This window comes from Ursus americanus, chromosome 1 (genome assembly GCF_024610735.1).
Source record: "Ursus americanus isolate L20-20 chromosome 1, mUrsAme1.1.p, whole genome shotgun sequence".
Taxonomy (NCBI): Eukaryota; Metazoa; Chordata; class Mammalia; order Carnivora; family Ursidae; genus Ursus; species Ursus americanus.
Genome location: NC_142127.1, coordinates 37,897,852 through 37,915,785, shown reverse-complemented (window position 1 = coordinate 37,915,785; position 17,934 = coordinate 37,897,852). Strand labels below are relative to the sequence as shown.

The 17,934-nt window shown below is 38.7% G+C and overlaps 1 protein-coding gene across 11 annotated transcripts in view; it reads left to right on the top strand.

The window, feature by feature from the left end:
- Positions 1-17,934, top strand: part of CCDC148 (coiled-coil domain containing 148) — a 242,728-nt gene that overhangs the window by 169,456 nt on the left and 55,338 nt on the right. For 10 of the 11 annotated variants that reach the window (XR_015723919.1, XR_015723916.1, XR_015723924.1 and 7 more), the window contains one exon: positions 3,026-3,144. Coding sequence is in view for 5 of the 11 variants with exons in the window: in XM_087860951.1 (XP_087717077.1) it covers positions 3,026-3,144 (119 nt within the window). In the remaining 6 variants the exon portion in view is untranslated. Of the gene's footprint in view, positions 1-3,025; positions 3,145-17,821; position 17,934 lie in introns of those variants that run through there. The other variant, XM_087860956.1, reaches the window with a different exon arrangement.

Here is a 17,934-nt window from a genome sequence, read left to right as displayed (position 1 = left end):
ATAAATATTTGTTGAACAAATGAGTGCCAAAGTCAGTAATATCTTAAGACTATAGATAAGGGTTGACAGAATTAAATAAACAGAGATATTTTATAAAATAAGGATTGAAAAGGATCATTTAGTTTGCTCATTTGGATGTCACTGGTAAGACTAGTGAATATGGAGGGAAGGCAGAGGTAGGAATGTCATGGGTGAGGAGTAAAACAGGATATGTGAAATTGAAGAACAGTAAGTATTCTAAGATGCTTGACTGAAAAGGGAACAATGAAGGGACAGTCTTGGGGATCTAAAGAAAGTTATTTTAAATTTTGTAAATCGGTGAGATTTGTACATATTTCCATGTGAGGAAAAGGAAGCAGCACAGACCAAGAGATTGAAGGTACAAGGGGAAGAGAGGTAGATGATGGATATAGGTATATACTGTGGTCTAGGCCATTTAGTTGATGTTGGAAGTGCCAAAATGAATAAATCACATTTTCTGAAGTCTAGTGGGGGAGAGAAACAAGCATATTAATTAGCAAAGCCTTGCGATGAGGGCTCTACTAGAAGAATAAAATTATACAATCAGAACACAGAGGATGATAAAAAAGAAGTGGGTAGTTTCTGGTCATATAATCGATGGCTATAATTGAAGATTTCAGATTGGAACTGAAATGTGCTTGATTATAATAGAATTCTGGGGGAAGAGGTAGCTCCCTGGAATGGAGGAAGTCATAAAACTGTGATATTAGTAGATTGGAGGGGCATTCAGGCAGATGCTGAAGTTGTAGGAAAGTAGAAAGGGTCTTTTTGGACAAGTCCTGTGTGGCTGTGAGCCACATATCTGAATTCTTGATGAATATTTGAGAATGACCTGGAAATCCACACAGGCCAGTGATGAGGACTAGAGAGTGATACAGCCAGATACAGTTAACTTCGAAGGAAGAAGGCATTGTACACAAGAGGAATATCATTGTGGTGTAAAAGTAGCAGTTAACAAGGAGGAAAATGCCCAAACCATTCCCCAGCTTCCTGGCCCATGGGGCATCAGAAGATAATCATCCTTTACTGAAGAGAATTCCTGTCAAAACAATGATGTAGTGTCTGAAGGTTGAAGAGGTAGAGGATTTTCTGTGTGATGACACACGGGTTTCAGAGGGTCCAGTAGAAAGCCCTGAGAAAGAATAAATTGTGCCCACATAAGAGAGGGAGGGAGGGAGAGAGGGAGACAGAGACAGGGAGGGAGGGAGGGAGGGAGGGAGGGAGGGAGGGAGGGAGGGAGGGAGGGAGGGAGGGAGGGAGGGGCTCACACTATAGTAATGTCTGAGGAGACCAGAGTGTTGGGAATGGAAATAATTGATCCCGAGATGCCAAAAGCCTCAGGTGTGACTGACTTCTAGAGCCTACAGAGGATGGTGCACCAAATAGTGTCTTCAACCCAAGGACACCAGTAACCTGGGTTTGGTCTGCCTATAGGCAAGGAATTGTGGACAAAAGAACCACTGACTTCCTCCAAGGCCAACACTGAGCATAAGCGAACATTGGTCTGGTGGAACCCAGAGGAAAATGCTCTTTAATCCAGTATCTGCTCTTTTTTAAAATTTGGTTTTGAAGTAGCTTTATTTTCTCTGATTATGAAAGAAATACATATTTATTGCAAAACATAAGGTAACATAGAAAAGTATAAAGCATGAAATAAAGACCACTTCAATCCCAGAGGGAGAGGATGTAATCATTGTTAACATTGCCATATCTGGCACTGATAGAACGTCCTGGAATTCATCAGTTAGGACTCTGAAACACATCTTGTCAGTGTTTTCTTTCTCTGCCTCTCCTACCCTCTCTTTCACTCTCCATCTCTGGTGCTGCTACCTCTCTAGCTTCATCTCTGTTCTCCCCAGATTCAAATCTCAATGATCTCTGGAGCGAAATCGCTATACCTTGAGCTCATCCAGTTACTCATTACTCACTGAGTGGCCAGCGCCATTGTGGCTGCTGGTGTTGTAGGTTCTGCAGCAGAGTTACTATGGCTGTGGCCATGTTGCTTGGGATGCTCCTTTTAGTTCTCCCAGGGGTCAGAGGCCATGTTTGCTAGGGGAAGTCCAGACACCACTTAGCTTTTCATATTCACCTCTCAAAAGAGGGGTGAGGATAACCTGTTTTCCATGACAGACCTTCTGATGGCAGTCACTCACTATCATTCACCATTGAGGTACTCTGCTTTCTCCAGCAAGATCCAGTCTCGAGTCACACACAACATGACAAGCCAGAGTGGTCGAAGGGGCCTCTGTCAAATAAACATTAACTTCAATTGCCCCACCTGTGGAAATAGAACCATGAATAATAGTTTCATCCCCCTTAAAAGCCATATGAGTACTTCCAGTTTTCTCAGTCTGCCTCCATTTCCAGAGAAGGGAAGTAAAACAGGCCTTGTAAGAACAATGCTCTCACCTTTTTGAGCTTGATAAATTTGTCCTTTATTTTACCACATAAGTCAGAGCTGCTATATATCACAACCCTGCTAATTTTTCCTTCTCCTCCTTCCTCCCACCTATCTCCTGCCACTTCCCCAGAAGCATAAAGCTTTCAACATCCTGCTGTCCATTAGCATAAATAAACTCATGCTTTTAAAGTAAAAATAGGCTTAATGCTGTATTTATTAAAGACTGCATTATCATAAGGGAATAAAAATATTCTTGAGTAACAGGTAGATCATATACTTTAGAGACAATAACATGCTTCTATTGTGGTTCCCTGAAAGTCGATTATTTTAGCCATAGATTTAAACTGTAGATCTCAGCATAAGTTACATTCCCACTTCAGAAATTGTTAAACCATGCAGTTTCTCAGGACATGTACCTTCATGTTTTCTTTCTTTTTTTTTCTGTTGTTAATATACTGTGGGCAGATCTAAGAAATGAAAAAGATAAAGTGCCATTTAAATTTAATATTGGCTAAATGAACCAGTGGGTATGTTGTTATAACTTTCTCTTCACTTTGACATATCTGTTTTTAATTTAAATTTTATATATCATTTATACTATAGATAAGAAAATACTGGGCTAAAAAAGAACAGAAGTGGCAAGAAATGGAAATGAGGGATCTTCAGCGTCTGGAAGAACTGAAGAAATTAATGGCTGAACAGTCAGTGAAAGACAGAGAAAGGTAAAAGAAAAATCCTAAATTGCATAGTAATGGAGGTGGTTAGGGTAAATAGTATCAGAGGGAGCATTTTTCTATACTTAATGTGTTCTTACAATATTTATATTCACAAATAGATAAAATGATACTTACAATGTATTTCAGTCTCTCATATTCATACACAAATCTCTAGCTTGCCATTTAGTTCCTTAGATAGCTTCCTAGTTAAAACCCTCACAGATGATTTCATAGTATTTGATTACCCACTGTGTGCATGAAATGATACTGGCTGCTGCTGTGACTTAATATGTTGACCTAGAAGGAGGAAACCATTATTCAGATAAGAAGGGGGACCCATTTACTATGACTATGGCTGGAGAAGACAATGCAAAATTATACTGTGTATGCAATTCCTTGTAGTATACTTGGAATGCACCCTATGTAGGAAAACACAGGATTTCTTGGAATGGTGTAATTTTAGAACTGAAAAGGACATTTGAGATCAACTAGCCCAGTGTCCTAATTTTATGAATGAATACCCTGAGAAATTAAAATTACTTTTCCAAGTTTACCGTATCAATCAGTGTCAGTGAGGAAACAGAGACAATGCAGTAATTTGAATAGGGGAAGTTTAAGATAAAGAATTACTAATTCTAATATAAAACCTCTATTATATAAAGAGATAAAGAGAACTTTAAAGAAAATCCTGAGGCTGAAGGAAGGTTCCCAAGGAAGAAATGAATATGGAAGCTCACCCCCTCCCCCACCCCCATGGTTAGTTCTCAGACCTCATTGTAGAAGGTATGTTTGTGGCCCACTGCATTGTGGAGAAGTTCTTAGATGGGCTCAACCAGAACTTGTTCATAGTCACTGGGAAAGCAGGAAACACCCTGCCTGAGTGTAGGAGGCCAAAGCTGGAAGTCAACCACTGGGATGCTTGCAAAACTCAGTGGGAATCTGACCATGGGAGTGCCTCTAAAATTTGATGGGAAACTGACCATTGGGTGCGATTGGAACTCCATGGGCACAGGTGCCACTGGGAGTTTGCCACACACACAGCAGGCAGCCATATGGTAGAAGCAAGAAGGGGTAAACACTAGAACGAGGAAAGAAAGTCCCTTCCTCCTTCAGCATCTTTCCAGAATCCCTTTCTGACATAGCTTAACATTGTGCCAGACAATAAATTCGTAACCGGCATAGTTACCTAGTTTAGCTAGCTTCTGAGTAGATTTTCACAAGAGATAAATTAAGAATAGCTCTTTTGTTTCATAACAGAAGTCACAATAAGTTTACTGTTAGTCAATGTAAAAAACTTGCCTGGAACTCTGTACTTCCTGCTCAATTTTGCTGTGAACCTAAAACTGCTCTAAAAATAAAGTCTATTTAAAAATTACCCCTTAGGGGTGCTGGGTGGCTCAGTCAATTGAGCCTCCAACTCTCAGTTTTGGCTCAGGTCCTGATCTCATGGTTTGTGAGATCGAGTCCCAAGTTGGGATCTGCACTCAGCAGGAATCTGATATGCTCTCTCCCTCTGACCCTTCCCCACTGTCTCTCTCTAAATAAATTAACAAACAAACAAATAAATAAATCTTGAGAAAAATAAATACAAAATAAAAATTACCCCTTAGACTTATACATAACCTTGAAGGGCATAACCATTTTATACAACAAGGTTCACTTGTATCTAGGAAGCTTCCTTTGTGAAGCATGGGACAGTTATCTCAAACTCCAGACACCAACCTTGCAGAGTAAATCTGGAGTTCCACATAGATGCCAGGCAATTCCTAAGGATTTTCTGGATGAAATTTACATCATTTTCTAGGTATCTCAGGATTTTAGAGTTCAGTTTAATCTATTATGGAGAAAACAGAATACAGCAAAGCCAAGGCTCTAGGCTAAGAGGTGAAACAGCCAATGAGAAACCAGCCAAATAAGCACAAACCGAGATAAAGTGGATACGAGCAAATAGGTCATGCCATGGGTCAGAGATAAAAATCCTCCTAAACAGCAAGACAATGGTGGAGGTCAAAGCCTGGTTGGATAGTCTGAAGCTATGCTGGGGAAACGAGAGAGAGCCATAGGAATTAAAGGGGGTGGGAAAAACAGAACAGATGTGAGGTCCCAGCATCTAGCAGACATGCTTCTAATAGAATCTCCCCTCATAGCCAGGGAGTTTCTTTGATTACAGAGCCATTTTGGTCTTTTGCTTCCTGTTCCAATAATTATCAAGATTAGCTGACTCAGAACTCCAGTTGAAAAGAAGAAAAGGAAATCAGATTAATCTGCATTACATAACAGGAAAAAATAGGCGTATCACACATAGCAAAAAGAGTACTGACGACTAGGAACTAGGGGACCAGGGTTTTAGTCTTAAATCTTCTTGAAATAGTATATGACTCGGCCAAAACTATTCATTTAACCTCTATGAGGCTCTGCTTTGTTCTTCGGAAAATTGAACTGGATAGCTTCTGAAGGCTAAGTGAGCTATCAACTTTTAGGGGTCTATGATCTGTATGTTCGACTCATGTGAAACATTGTAGATTTGGATAGTTATGAGTCCAGTACTTGCATGCCAATGGGAAATCAGTGAGGAAGATCATTAAAATATCAGGATAATATAATACATCAAAAAATAGTTCCCAGAAAATTTTGGATAATGTTGTAGATGAAAGCATTGCCCTTATTCTGTGACTTAGGAAGATGGAGTTCAACATGTAAAAACTGCTGGTAGCTTTTGCTTCTGGCAAGGACCAGAAGTTGTGTTCTTTCATAACTACCCTGACACTAAGAAATTTGGCTAATTGCTTTTTCTCTACTACTGAAATACAGTTCACAAATCTCATGTTTAATTTTTTAACTGGAGGCACATTTTTTTCATATCAGAATAAAAGCTTGAAACAGTTTCCAGATCTGTTAAAAACATGTACACATGGCCTTGAGGGTTTAAAAATTTCTGTTATTTTCTTCTTCTATTTTTTTAATTCTAAGTTTCTTGAAAACAAAATTCATAAGTTAGCAGATATATTAGGTCAAATTATAAGAAAATTCCATTTCTGCAGGTCAAAAATGGTTAAGTATTGGCAATTTCATGTGGTTCAACATGAAAAGATACAGCGATTCATTTTATTTATTCATTATGTTTTCCTTCTCAGTTATAATCTGTATTTTGCCCTCATTTTTAAATTTTTTTATTTAAATTAAGTTTAATTAACATATAGTGTATTATTGGTTTCAGAGGTAGAATTTAGTGATTCATCCGTTGCATATAACACCCAGTGCTCATTCTCATTCCATCAAGTGCCCTCCTTAATGCCCATCACCCAGTTACCCCATCCTCCCATCTACTTCCTCTCCATCAACCCTCAGTTTGTGTCCTATAGTTAAGAGTTATTTTATTTTATTGAAATTGTTTTTGCCAAAGTTTCCACTAACCTCCTAATTTCCTAAGCCCTATTCTCTTTCTGAACATGCCAGAGAAGTTAAGAGGGAAGGTTCTTTAATCAGGTTGTCGACATTAGAATCCTGGCTCTATTCTTTATAGCTATGTGACTTTTGGGTAAGTTATTCAACTTCCCTGTACTTAAATTTCTTTGTCTGTGCACTAAAGACATATCTAGTGTCTACTTCATATGAGAGTTACAAGGATTAAAGGGTATTGAATATAGCACACATTAAATTTAAGTGAATATTATCAATTGAATTTTTAAAACATGAGATACCTTCTAACAATATTTCTTCAAAATATTTAAGCATTTTCATATTTTAGATAAAACATGTAATAATGAGGACATTTTTATTAAAAATAAAACATGAGGTTAAGGCAAAAGTGTCCCTTGATCACTACTCTTACACAATGTCTTCTCTAGAAGTCCTTTCTGTTATCAGTTGTCTATTGATACGTATGCATACATACTATCTCTATGTACCTATACAAAAAAAAATACCCCAATACATTTTATAATATAATACTATTGTATTAGCTCCAACTGCCATAACAAAGTACCATAGACTGGTGCCTTAAACAACAGAAATTATTTTCTCATAGTTCTGGAGACTAGAAGTCCAAGATCAAGGTGCCAGCATGGTGAGTTTCCGAGTAGAACTCTTTCTGGCTTATAGACAAATGCTTTCTTGCTTTGTGCTTTGTGGGGAGAGATACAGTAGCTCTCTGACGTCCCTTCTTATAAGGACACTTATAAGGACACTAATCCCATACCGAGGACCGACCCTCATGACCTCATCTAAATTTAATTATTTCCCAAAGGCCTCATCTCCAAACACCGTCACATTGAGGGTTAGGACTTCAACATATGAATTTTAGAGGGACATGTTCAGTTTATAGCAACGATTTGTGTTTAAAAAAGCATTTATGTATCTACAAATTACCTATTTACTGTTAACTACTGTTTATTTGTTTCTGCTAGCAGATAAGGTTTTTGTGCCAATTAGAAAAGGTACCCAGTTCCAATGGCAAAGTGCATAGATTCCCTACCTGAATAGACAAATTAGGAAAAGACCCCCTTCTGAACCATGGCAGTCAGCTTGACAAGCAGTGACAAAGCTGGATGTCATTCCCTGTTTATACTCCTAGGCCAGCATCGCCTTTGCAAAGCACAAACTTCAAAATGATACATGGCACCCCTGCAAATAGATGTACCTAATTCTTTTTAAATAGTATATATTACCCACATAATTTTATTCTTAAATTTTATTCCATAATTTTATTCTAAAATTTAGCCATCTGGGATTTATTTCCAAGAATGATATGAGCTAAGTGTCTGACTTTCATTTTTTGGTCTAAATTGATAGCCAACTCTCTCAACACCAATTATTTAATGATTCATCCTAATCCACTGAGTTGAAATGCCACCTTTATTATATATTATACTTCTAATTATATTTTCATATCCATATGGACTCTTGATTAAATAAAAACTGATCTATATTTATATTTCTGCATCGATACTGTGCTGTTTTAATTAATCTGTTTTGCTATCTGATAGAGCAAGTGTTCACTCATTAGTCTTTTCAAAAATATCTTATTCTTATGTCAAATTTCATTTTAAAAAATCCTGTTGATTGTTTGCATTGAAATGTTGTTACAGAATGCTGACATACATGCCAAATTTAATCTCCAGTCTAGGATCATCCTTCTGGAACAGCTCTCCAGTTCAAGTCTTCTCTCAGCTTCAGCAAAAAATTTCATAGTATTTTTTTTTTGGTGAAGGCTTGGAAATTATTTTGGAATAAGTAGAAAATGATGACCAAGAAGCTGATTCTAAATTTTCTTTAGTAGCTGTGTGAGGAAAAATGTATGAACTAGGAAGTGGCAGTGGGGATACAGAGGTGACAAATGTTCATCAAGTATTTAGATTAGGTGAAATATGATGACTTGTTTCCTTGGGAGTGGAGTTTGAGGAAAGACAGAGAAGGAAGCATGGTCCTGAATATTATTGAGCTATTTCTATCCTCTTAGGTTAAAAGCTTTAGTTCGTTTTCAATCTCTTTTATTTTCTAATTTATTTGGCTATAATTTCCCTTTTTTTTTTTCTGTGTATCTTTGGCTACATTCTACAAGTTTTGAAATCGGGTTTCATTATCTGATTTCTAAATAGTTTACATGTCACTTTTGGTGTCCTAACAATAAATTTGGTTGATATTGGGGTGTTTGCCAAAGGCAGGGTTACTGATAGTTTTCAATTTTTTCTACTTGTCTACATTCCACATCTTTCCATAACAACGTGCAAAAATTTTAAATGCTTTATGGGAAGCTACTGGCCCTGCTACTTTTAATATTTAAAAAAAAAAACTCTTTATTGAAGAACAGCTTACATATTACAAGCTCCCTTGTTTTCAGTATACAATTAAGTGATTTTTACTAAATTTGTATAGTTGTACAACCATTGCTATAGTCTAGTTTTACATCATGATGTAAATGTGAGAAAGATCTCTCATGCCCATTTCCATTAATTCCCGATCCTACTCCCAGCCCCAAATGACCACTAATCTCTTTCTGTCTCAATAGATTTGCCTTTTCTGGACATTTTATATAAATGTAATGCATCTGGGTTCTTAGCATAATGTTTCTGAGGCTCATCCATGTTATAGCATGTATTGGATTTTTTTTTTCCTTTTTATTGCCAGATAGTATTCCATTTCAGCATTACTTTTTTAATCTGTTTTGCTAGGGCAATTATATTTTTTCCTGTTGGTGAGAGATTAATGTATGCAGGATGATTAACCAAGCAGGGTTCAAAATTTATATAAAAGTATGATATTAATTCCATAAAAGACTTTACTTTTTACTGAGGTCAAATATTTACTCACACCATTTCCAAATGTGTGAAGAATAATAACTGATCTCAACTTCTTTATGAGACCCCCTCCTGCAGGGTAGTGAAGAAAGATGAAAACTTTTCAATTAAAAGTATCTCAAGCACTTTCATTTCAAAATGATCTCATTTTGGATTATCTCTATCCGTTTAGGGGGGTAAAATACCAACTCCAGTCTCTGCTGGAGGTCAGGCAGCCTCCTTCAACGGAAGGATGGAATGACTGGTTACCCTATAGATCTGACACCCTTCAGGGTCCTCATTCCCCTATGCAATTTCATCTCATCCTTCTATCTCCCCAGGGGACAAAGCAGTACTATCCAATAGAAATAATATGCACATCACACATATAATTTAAAATTTTCTCCTAGCCACACTTAAAGATGTAAAAAGTGACAGGTGGAATTGGCTTTTTGAAGATGTATCTATTTTAGGGAGAGAGAGCAAGAGAGTGCATGAACGAGCATGGAGAGAAGCAGAAGGAGAGGGAGAATCTTAAGCACGCTCCACACCTAGCAGCACAGAGCCCGAAGTGGGGTGTGATCTCACAATCCTGAGATCATGACCTGAGCTGAAATCAAGAGCCCAACACTTAACCGACTAAGCCACCCCAAGCACCCCTAAGATTTTAAAGTAATCTCTACGCAAGGTGGGGCTCGAACTCAAAACCCTGAGATCAAGACTTGAATGCTCTTCTGACTGAGCCAGCCGGGTGCCCCTTTACAGAGCATTCTTTATATTAGATATGCACAGGGAGGAGTAGAAAACATCATTGCTCCCATTACCATTGAAAGTTGCCGAGTAAATAAGCAGAAATCAGATCATCCTTCCATGCACAGGGCCCTCTCTCCTCTTGTCATTATGACATTTTGTAAATGCTTGTTAAAATATTCAGTCTCTGACTTCTCTGAAGTTCACCTCTCTGAAGTGCAGCTAAGGTATACTCTCCTTCTTCTGTTTTTGCCAATTATTACCTTTACAAGGATGGATGTAAATGTGACATTTCACTTATTATATTCATTGTTATTCCTTGTAATTTAATAAAAAGCCTGCCTTTCCCACTTACCTCCTTTGTAACAACTTTAACATATTTAAATTTTTAGCTATATGGTCTGGAGGGTAATTTAAAGATTTCTAAAGCAGACTTTCTTGGCTAAGTAGCTCCTCTGCATAACATTTCTTAACCAGAAGACTGAATGAAGCTGGCATGACCAACAGATGGAAGGTAAAGATAGAAGAACTTGATTGGTCAATGATAATGTAATACGACAGCCCTGGCTGCATTCTTTGCTACAACAGAATCACCTGGGGAGTGTATGAAAGTCCTGATGCCCAGGCCAAGCCCAAAATCAATTAAATCAGAATCTGCAGCAATGGGATTTTGGTCCCAACAGTTTTTGAAAATCTTCAGGGGATTCTGAAGTACAGTGAAGTTTGAGGACTAGTATACTAGACTTCTTTTTATACTTTCTGAAGTATGGACCCAAATCTTCTATTGGGTTCTTGAGAAGATCCCCCTTTTTGTAGACGTGCCCCTGAATTTTTTTCTTCTGGTGCTATTCCCTCATTGAAATAGTCCAGGGATGTCACGGAGGTGAAACTTTATATGCATAGAGGAATTTATCAATTTAAGAATCCTCTGCAAGCAAAAATCTTGTATGTTTCTCTCTCAGCATGTGTGTATCTGTGTGCATACATGTGCATGGTGTGTGTTTAATGGAGAAAGCAATGCTTTGTGGAGTAATAAACGCTAGTTTTTAGTTATTGTTTCCGAAAGAAGGGAGTTTTTCTATGTTGTGAAACAATACATATTTGAAGTTTAAGATGGTGTTGACCATTTGGGAAGGAAGAAACTAGAGCCAGCTGCCTTCCTAACACTAAATTGGCTTTGTTAATCTAGTGTGTGTTTTGGGGTGCTTGCCAACAGCAGGGAATTGACAATTATTGTATTTTCTAAGTAGTAAAACCAGATGTTTCTCTCTATTTTCCATGTCTTTCCTTAACAATATGCAAAATCCAACATGTTGTATTGGAAGACATTAAGGGCATTTAAAGTGGGTTCACAATCTAATCTGTGATTTTTAAAGAGTATGTTTATTAGGGTGACTTCAACAGAAAATTTACAAACTTTTGTTATGTTTTTGCTTCTCTGCAAGAGATTTCCCAAAATTAGTAGAATGCTCTTGTTCATTAAATCTCTGTCAACCAAAACCCCCATTCCAAGTAGATGTGCCAACTGATGTCGACCAAGGATCCCTGTGAGGCATTAAACAAATATAGTTCTTAGTAAGACTCTCTGTTTTGTCTTTTAAATGATAGTAGAAATGTTTCACAAATTAGCATTAATTTAAAAGACTGAAACAGACCCCAATGGTAGCCAAGTGCCATTTTCCAACCCACAGAGGTAATTTTGTCTAAAAATAATAATACTGAGAACCTGCACATCAGTATAACGTAACTATGACGTGTGTGTGTGTGTGTGTGTGTGTGTGTGTGTGTGTGTGTGTGTGTGTATTTTCATACATTGGAGCATGAGTACACAGATTATTTGGACTTAATTGTAATAGTACTTGAATGAATCTTAGCTGAGCAAACATAGTTGACAGAGGGAGGCTAAGAAGTTTATGAACAAAACAATGTACAGTAATTTTAATGTGAATATAAGCAAGCTTTTGCCAGTGGGCAGACGGAGCACCAGCTGGGCAGAGATGGCTCAGCTAAGGGTCATTGTAGAGGTCTTGGGTGACGATTTATCTCTTGATCATCAAGTCCAGCTTCAGATGTATGATCCTTACAAACCACAGCAATCAGAGAGTGCCTTTCGTTTAGTACTTTAGGTTGCTTTAATTTACTGTTTATAACTTTGATTTTTGATTTAGAAATCTTTGCTCATTAAAAAGCTACTGGATTTCTACCATATGCCACACTGATCTGCCTGTTACAGTTACATGTTTAAGCCATAAAATGGAATGTCAGCAGGTATGTGTTTCGTAAAGGGCTGGCAATATTCAGAAACCCCCTATAATAATTTTTTATACAAAATGTGCATTATTGCTTCCCTTTAGTACCCAGCATTATTTGTCCTTCATATATATGTGTCCGTGAAGTGACCACAGATGCTACCCTTTCAGATATATGCTGTGGTCTTCTCAAGAATCACTTATCTCATATTCTCTCCCCCAGGAGCACCAACTTTTATCTTGGTCCATAATTAATGCGACAGATATTTGAAAGTTTCTTATTCGGCATTGGGTTGTTTTGAAACTGCATCGCCTTGCTCCCATTCAACATTTGTACCAATATGGAGAGGCAAGTGATTTGCTATGTCTTTTCTGCAGCAAAGGAATGCTGGGTCCTCCGATGCCCCACACAGTATTTGTGAGTGAAGTGGGGGCAAGCACTCTTTAGGTTACTGAGCTTTTTATCGCTAACTCCTTAGCTAGGGAGTTTTACTAAGCATTTTCAGGTAATGAAGTACTGACCTATCAGGCATAAACTCTAGAAGGATTTTCTAAAGCTGCAGGGCTAGGTAGGCAGAAACTTAGCAAGCGTGGTGAAATGAAGGATGTATAAAGCCATGGGCTGGGAGAATTGTGATGGTAATGTTCACAAAATACCACCCCTGTGGTGGTACAATATCGCTTCAAGCGCTTGTTTATCCTTCCTTCCGTTGCTTAGAACTACTCCTGTAAGGCGCGCACACACACATATACACACACACACAGAGCTATCAGATGATATTAAATAGTAATTATTTAGTGAAAGGAACATGTTTACAATCTAGGTTATTTTCTTACTTTATGTATTTTAATATGAGTTTTATAGAGTCACGTAATTTTAGAGCTGGGCGGAATCTTGGAAAGCATCTAGCCCAGCCTCCTTGTATTAACGAGGGGCTCCAGTTTGCAAACAACAGAAATCATTTCTGCTTGAATTTTGCAATAAAAATATTTTATATCAGGGTAGCTTACAGAATTATTTGCAGAACTGGGCTTAGAAAATGTTTGGGAATAACAGAGGCTGGGAAGATAAGGAGAGTCAAGACTGTACTCCAGCTCCCCGCACAGAATCATCCCAGCAAGTCCAGCCACTGACCATGAGATGCCACAGCTTGCGCCTCCTCCTCTGCCATCTCCAGGTTCCGGACATCCCCGTGGGCAGTGCTGCCTGTATTCTTACCCCTGCCGTGCTGCTCTGCCAGCAGCCTTCACAGTGTCTCCACCGGCCCTGCTTCTTTGCATCACCGGCTTCCAAGTGAAGCACCCGACGACGGGCTGAACTCAGGTCACATGCTCATGCACTCGCTGCAAGGGTGGGAAAGCAAGTTTCTGACATCGCTTCGTAGTGGAGATTTCTTCAAAAGAAGGAGGGGGGCCCAGAAGCTGAAAAAAGAAAAGGAAAGAAAAGTAAAAAAGAATGTCTCTTACCATCCACAACGGTAGTTGGCACTATCAACAGACCCTTGTTTTTATTCTACACTGGCAAAAAAATTTCCTTCCACCTAACACTCTAAGTGATTAGTAGATATAACTCTAAGTGATATCTTTTTGCCTTATTGTTCTCTGGTTCTGTTATGATCCATCCCAATATTCCGTGACCTATGGACTAAATTTTAGTTTAGTGCCAATAAACATGTCTGTCTTATGTAAAATTGTAAGGTAAAGAGAGGTGAAGAAAACAGACAGAAAATTAGTATATACATAAAATGAATTTTGGATTTGGGATCTTTTCCTGGGCTAGTGACCTGCAGTGTGATCCTCTCTCCTGATGCCGGGCGGTGGCAGCGAGCTGCAGCTTCCAGTCAGCCGCACAGGGGTGAACAACCGATACACTTATATCCATACAACCATTCCTTGTTTCACTTTTAGTACCGTATTTAATAAAATACATGAGCTATTCCTATACTTTAGTAAAAAATAGGCTTTGTGTTAGATAATTTTGCTCAACTGTAGTCTAGTGCAAGTGTTCTGAGCACATTTAAGGTAGGTGAGGCTAAGCTATGATGTTCGGTAGGTTAGGTGTGTTACATAGATTTTCAAATGATAATATTTTCAACTTATGATGGGTTTATTGAGATGTAACCCCATCGTAAGTCAAGGAAGATCTGTATTTATACATATTATATGTATGTATATATATGTGCGTGTGTGCATGTGGCTGATGATGAACACCTTCAGTAAATGGTCAAGATCACAAATCAAATTTACGATTTTTCTTTTCTACTATGCATTACATTTGCTCTTTGCTTTCAGCCAGCATTTTGGCTGGGTGTGGTTCTTTACCCAATGGGTTGACTTACACTGGCTTGTATATAATAACTTTTACCATTGGCCATGCAATACCAGAAGGTATCCTAGGAGTTCCTTGGATTCCATCTACTTCTTCCTGCCTCTATTAAATAGCAGCAGTCCTATTTCCCTCTGATGTCAACTGTTCCACCACTTTAACCTCCTCTCCTACCTGTTTATTTAGTGGTATGATATACCCCAAAAGGCAAATATTTCCATCAGCTCCCAATTCAATGTAACTATTGTTATCCTACTAGTGGCAGTATTAGAAGTTAAAACCAGTGGAGATTAGAGTCTCAGGGATGGGAAAAAAAGATTCTGTAACTGGGTCTTTAGGGTAATAGTGATAAGCACCATTCCCACTGTACACGATCTGGCTGTGTTGAGAAACAGCACAATATATGGGCCACTACTTCAGAGCAAAACTATCTCCTGTAAAGTAGCAACCGGCCTCACAAAATACTATCTCACAGCTCATGATGTATCTGAGTCTTCAACTGGCCATTTCTTTGTTTTATAAGGACAGCAATATATGGGCTTCAGCCCATTGCCTTACTCCATACACAGTTACGGCAGTTCCTTAGGAAGAAGCATCATCTTGTAGGATGTACTAGGAGTGCACAAATGGTGCACGCATGGTAAATAGGGAAAGAAAATCCAAATTCTTTTTGCCTTTCCCACGATAGAATGAGTGTAATATAATGTTGTAACCAGCTAACACTGTCTAATTCCCCTGGTGTATTTTACTCTGTCAAGGGCTCAGATTGACAGCAGCCAGATCAGCCTTGATGAGGGTAAATTCATGTAACCGAGCAATGTATAACTTCTGTTCCCACCACTGGGAGGATTTTATCATGAGCCCATTGAACAAGTACCCATTTGCCGGAGAAGAAGACTGACACACATAGAGCAGATCATCTCTTCCACCTAATTCTTTAAAATCACCCATAAATTATCCCCACAGTCTGAACCAATTCCATCAGGTCCATCCACATAATCTCTCTGAATCTTCCTGTCACAAATCTTCCTATCATATTCCTTCAATGTCCCTAACCAGCTGACCAAACCATTAACTACTGTGTACAAATTGTTATTAATCCAGTATTTATTCATTTACCTAAAAATATTTGAGTACCTAATGTATGGCAGTCACTAATCCTTTACCTCAGGTAAAGTGAACATTGAGATATTCCTCTTGAAATTATACCTACATGGAAAATTTCCCTTTTTTACCATGTTTTAGGGAGATTTCAGAGCAGAGCTACCCACCATAGCTGTCTACTTTTGTTTGGGGCCAGTAGTGTGTAGACCTGGCTATAAAACTGACTCATTTTTCCCTTCTCCATCCAACTAGTTATTGGGAATGCCCCTTGGGCCATAAGTGTGGGTTGAGGGAAGGATGTCAGTGTGGACAGTGAGCCACCTGTTCATACAAATTACCTGTGTCTTCGGTCATGCTCATGCTCAACCTCAATCTACTTCCGTTTCATTAGTCTGTGCTGCTAGTCATTCCCAGCTTTATGGCCAGGTGGCTCAGATAACATCCAGCTCATTATGAGTAGCTGGAGAGTTTCATTTTCACCTGCTGTCTTAAAGTCAAAGTCCAGTCAATACCCACCCTCATCTATAAAAGGTAGATTAAAAAATAATACCTATCTCATATGGATTTTTATGAGAAATAAATAAATTAAAACATGGAAACACTTACTACAATGCCTACCACATTATGCCTGCTTGACAAATGATAGTTACAATAATTATCAGGGTCCCTTAGTAAACCAAGAGCTAGTTCTTAAAAGAAAAATCAGAACTTCCAAAGAAGGCCTGTGTGTGCTGCTGAATCCTGAATGTCTCTACTAGACAAGCTCTATCGAACATTATCATCCAGAATACATCAGTGAATCCATGGTGTCATAGGGCCAAGTGGCATTGTTGCCTGCACTGTGGCTCAGATCAGCTGGACAGCTTTCTTTTTCTCTGGCCTCTTTTCAAAACTGTAGCTTTTCAGGTCACCCACTAAACTGACTAGAGAGGCATTCTCAAATGCTGATTTTGCTGCTTTCCAAATCCAAAGAGTATCACCCAGCATTGTGAGTTTTTTTTAGGTGGAAAATAGTACCACATGTCTTTTGAACTAGAATAAGAAGATCTATATTGAAATTTCTACCCTACACTTCCTGTTTCTCTGATCTTAGGCAGGTTACTTACCTCTCTGAACACTCCCACATGGTTGTTATCAGAATCAAGGGAAATAACAGTACCTGGATTAAAATACTCACTTGTTAATATTAGTTCCTCTCCATATTCTCCTCCTTACCTATAATGTTTAACCAACTGTCTCCTTCTCTCTGGCACCTCAAATTCTCCATGCCCCAGATCAAGCTATTCATCACCCCTTCTAATCCATTCTTCCTCCACTGTTTCCTTTCGGGTAAATGACACCACTACTCAGTCCACTGCCCAGTCAGGTGGCTCCTCCCTCTCTCACTTCCCATTCCCACAGCCAAAGGCTTAGTAAATCCCATGAATTTACCTTTAGAATATTGATCCCTGTTGCTATCCTGATCAGCCTACTATTATCTCTCACCAGAATTAAGGCTATAACTTCTCACTATTTCATCCTTGCCCACAATGCAAACACATCCAGTCATGGTTCTGATACCAAAAACCCTCCAGTGGTTTATCTTCACACTTCTGATAAAGTTCGATGCCATAATATTGCTTATGAGATTACCATGGTTAGACTTATCTTTTACTTCCCACCTGACTCCAGCACATCCCACTCCTCTTTGGACTACTACACTCTGCCAGTTCCTGAAGGGCCCCACTATTTCTCTTGCCTCCACTGGGTCTTCAAATAAACAGTTTCTTCTGAGAACACTCTTGTAGCTAATTCTTACTCCTCATGGCTCAAATGTGACTTCCTCAGAGCCCTTCTCTGGCCGCTAAACAAGGTTAGGTCTTCTTAATACATGTTCTCATGGGCCTGTTGTGATGAACTGTTGTTACAAACCACCCCATAACCTACTGGCATGGGATAACAGTGATGTTATTATTACACTTATGGATTCCTTGGGTCAGGAGTTTGGACAGGTCCCAGAGAGGATGGCTTGTCTCTCCTCCATGATGTCTGGACTATCAGCCTGGAAGACATGAATGGCTGGGAGTGACTTGAATGCCTGGAGCTGGAATAC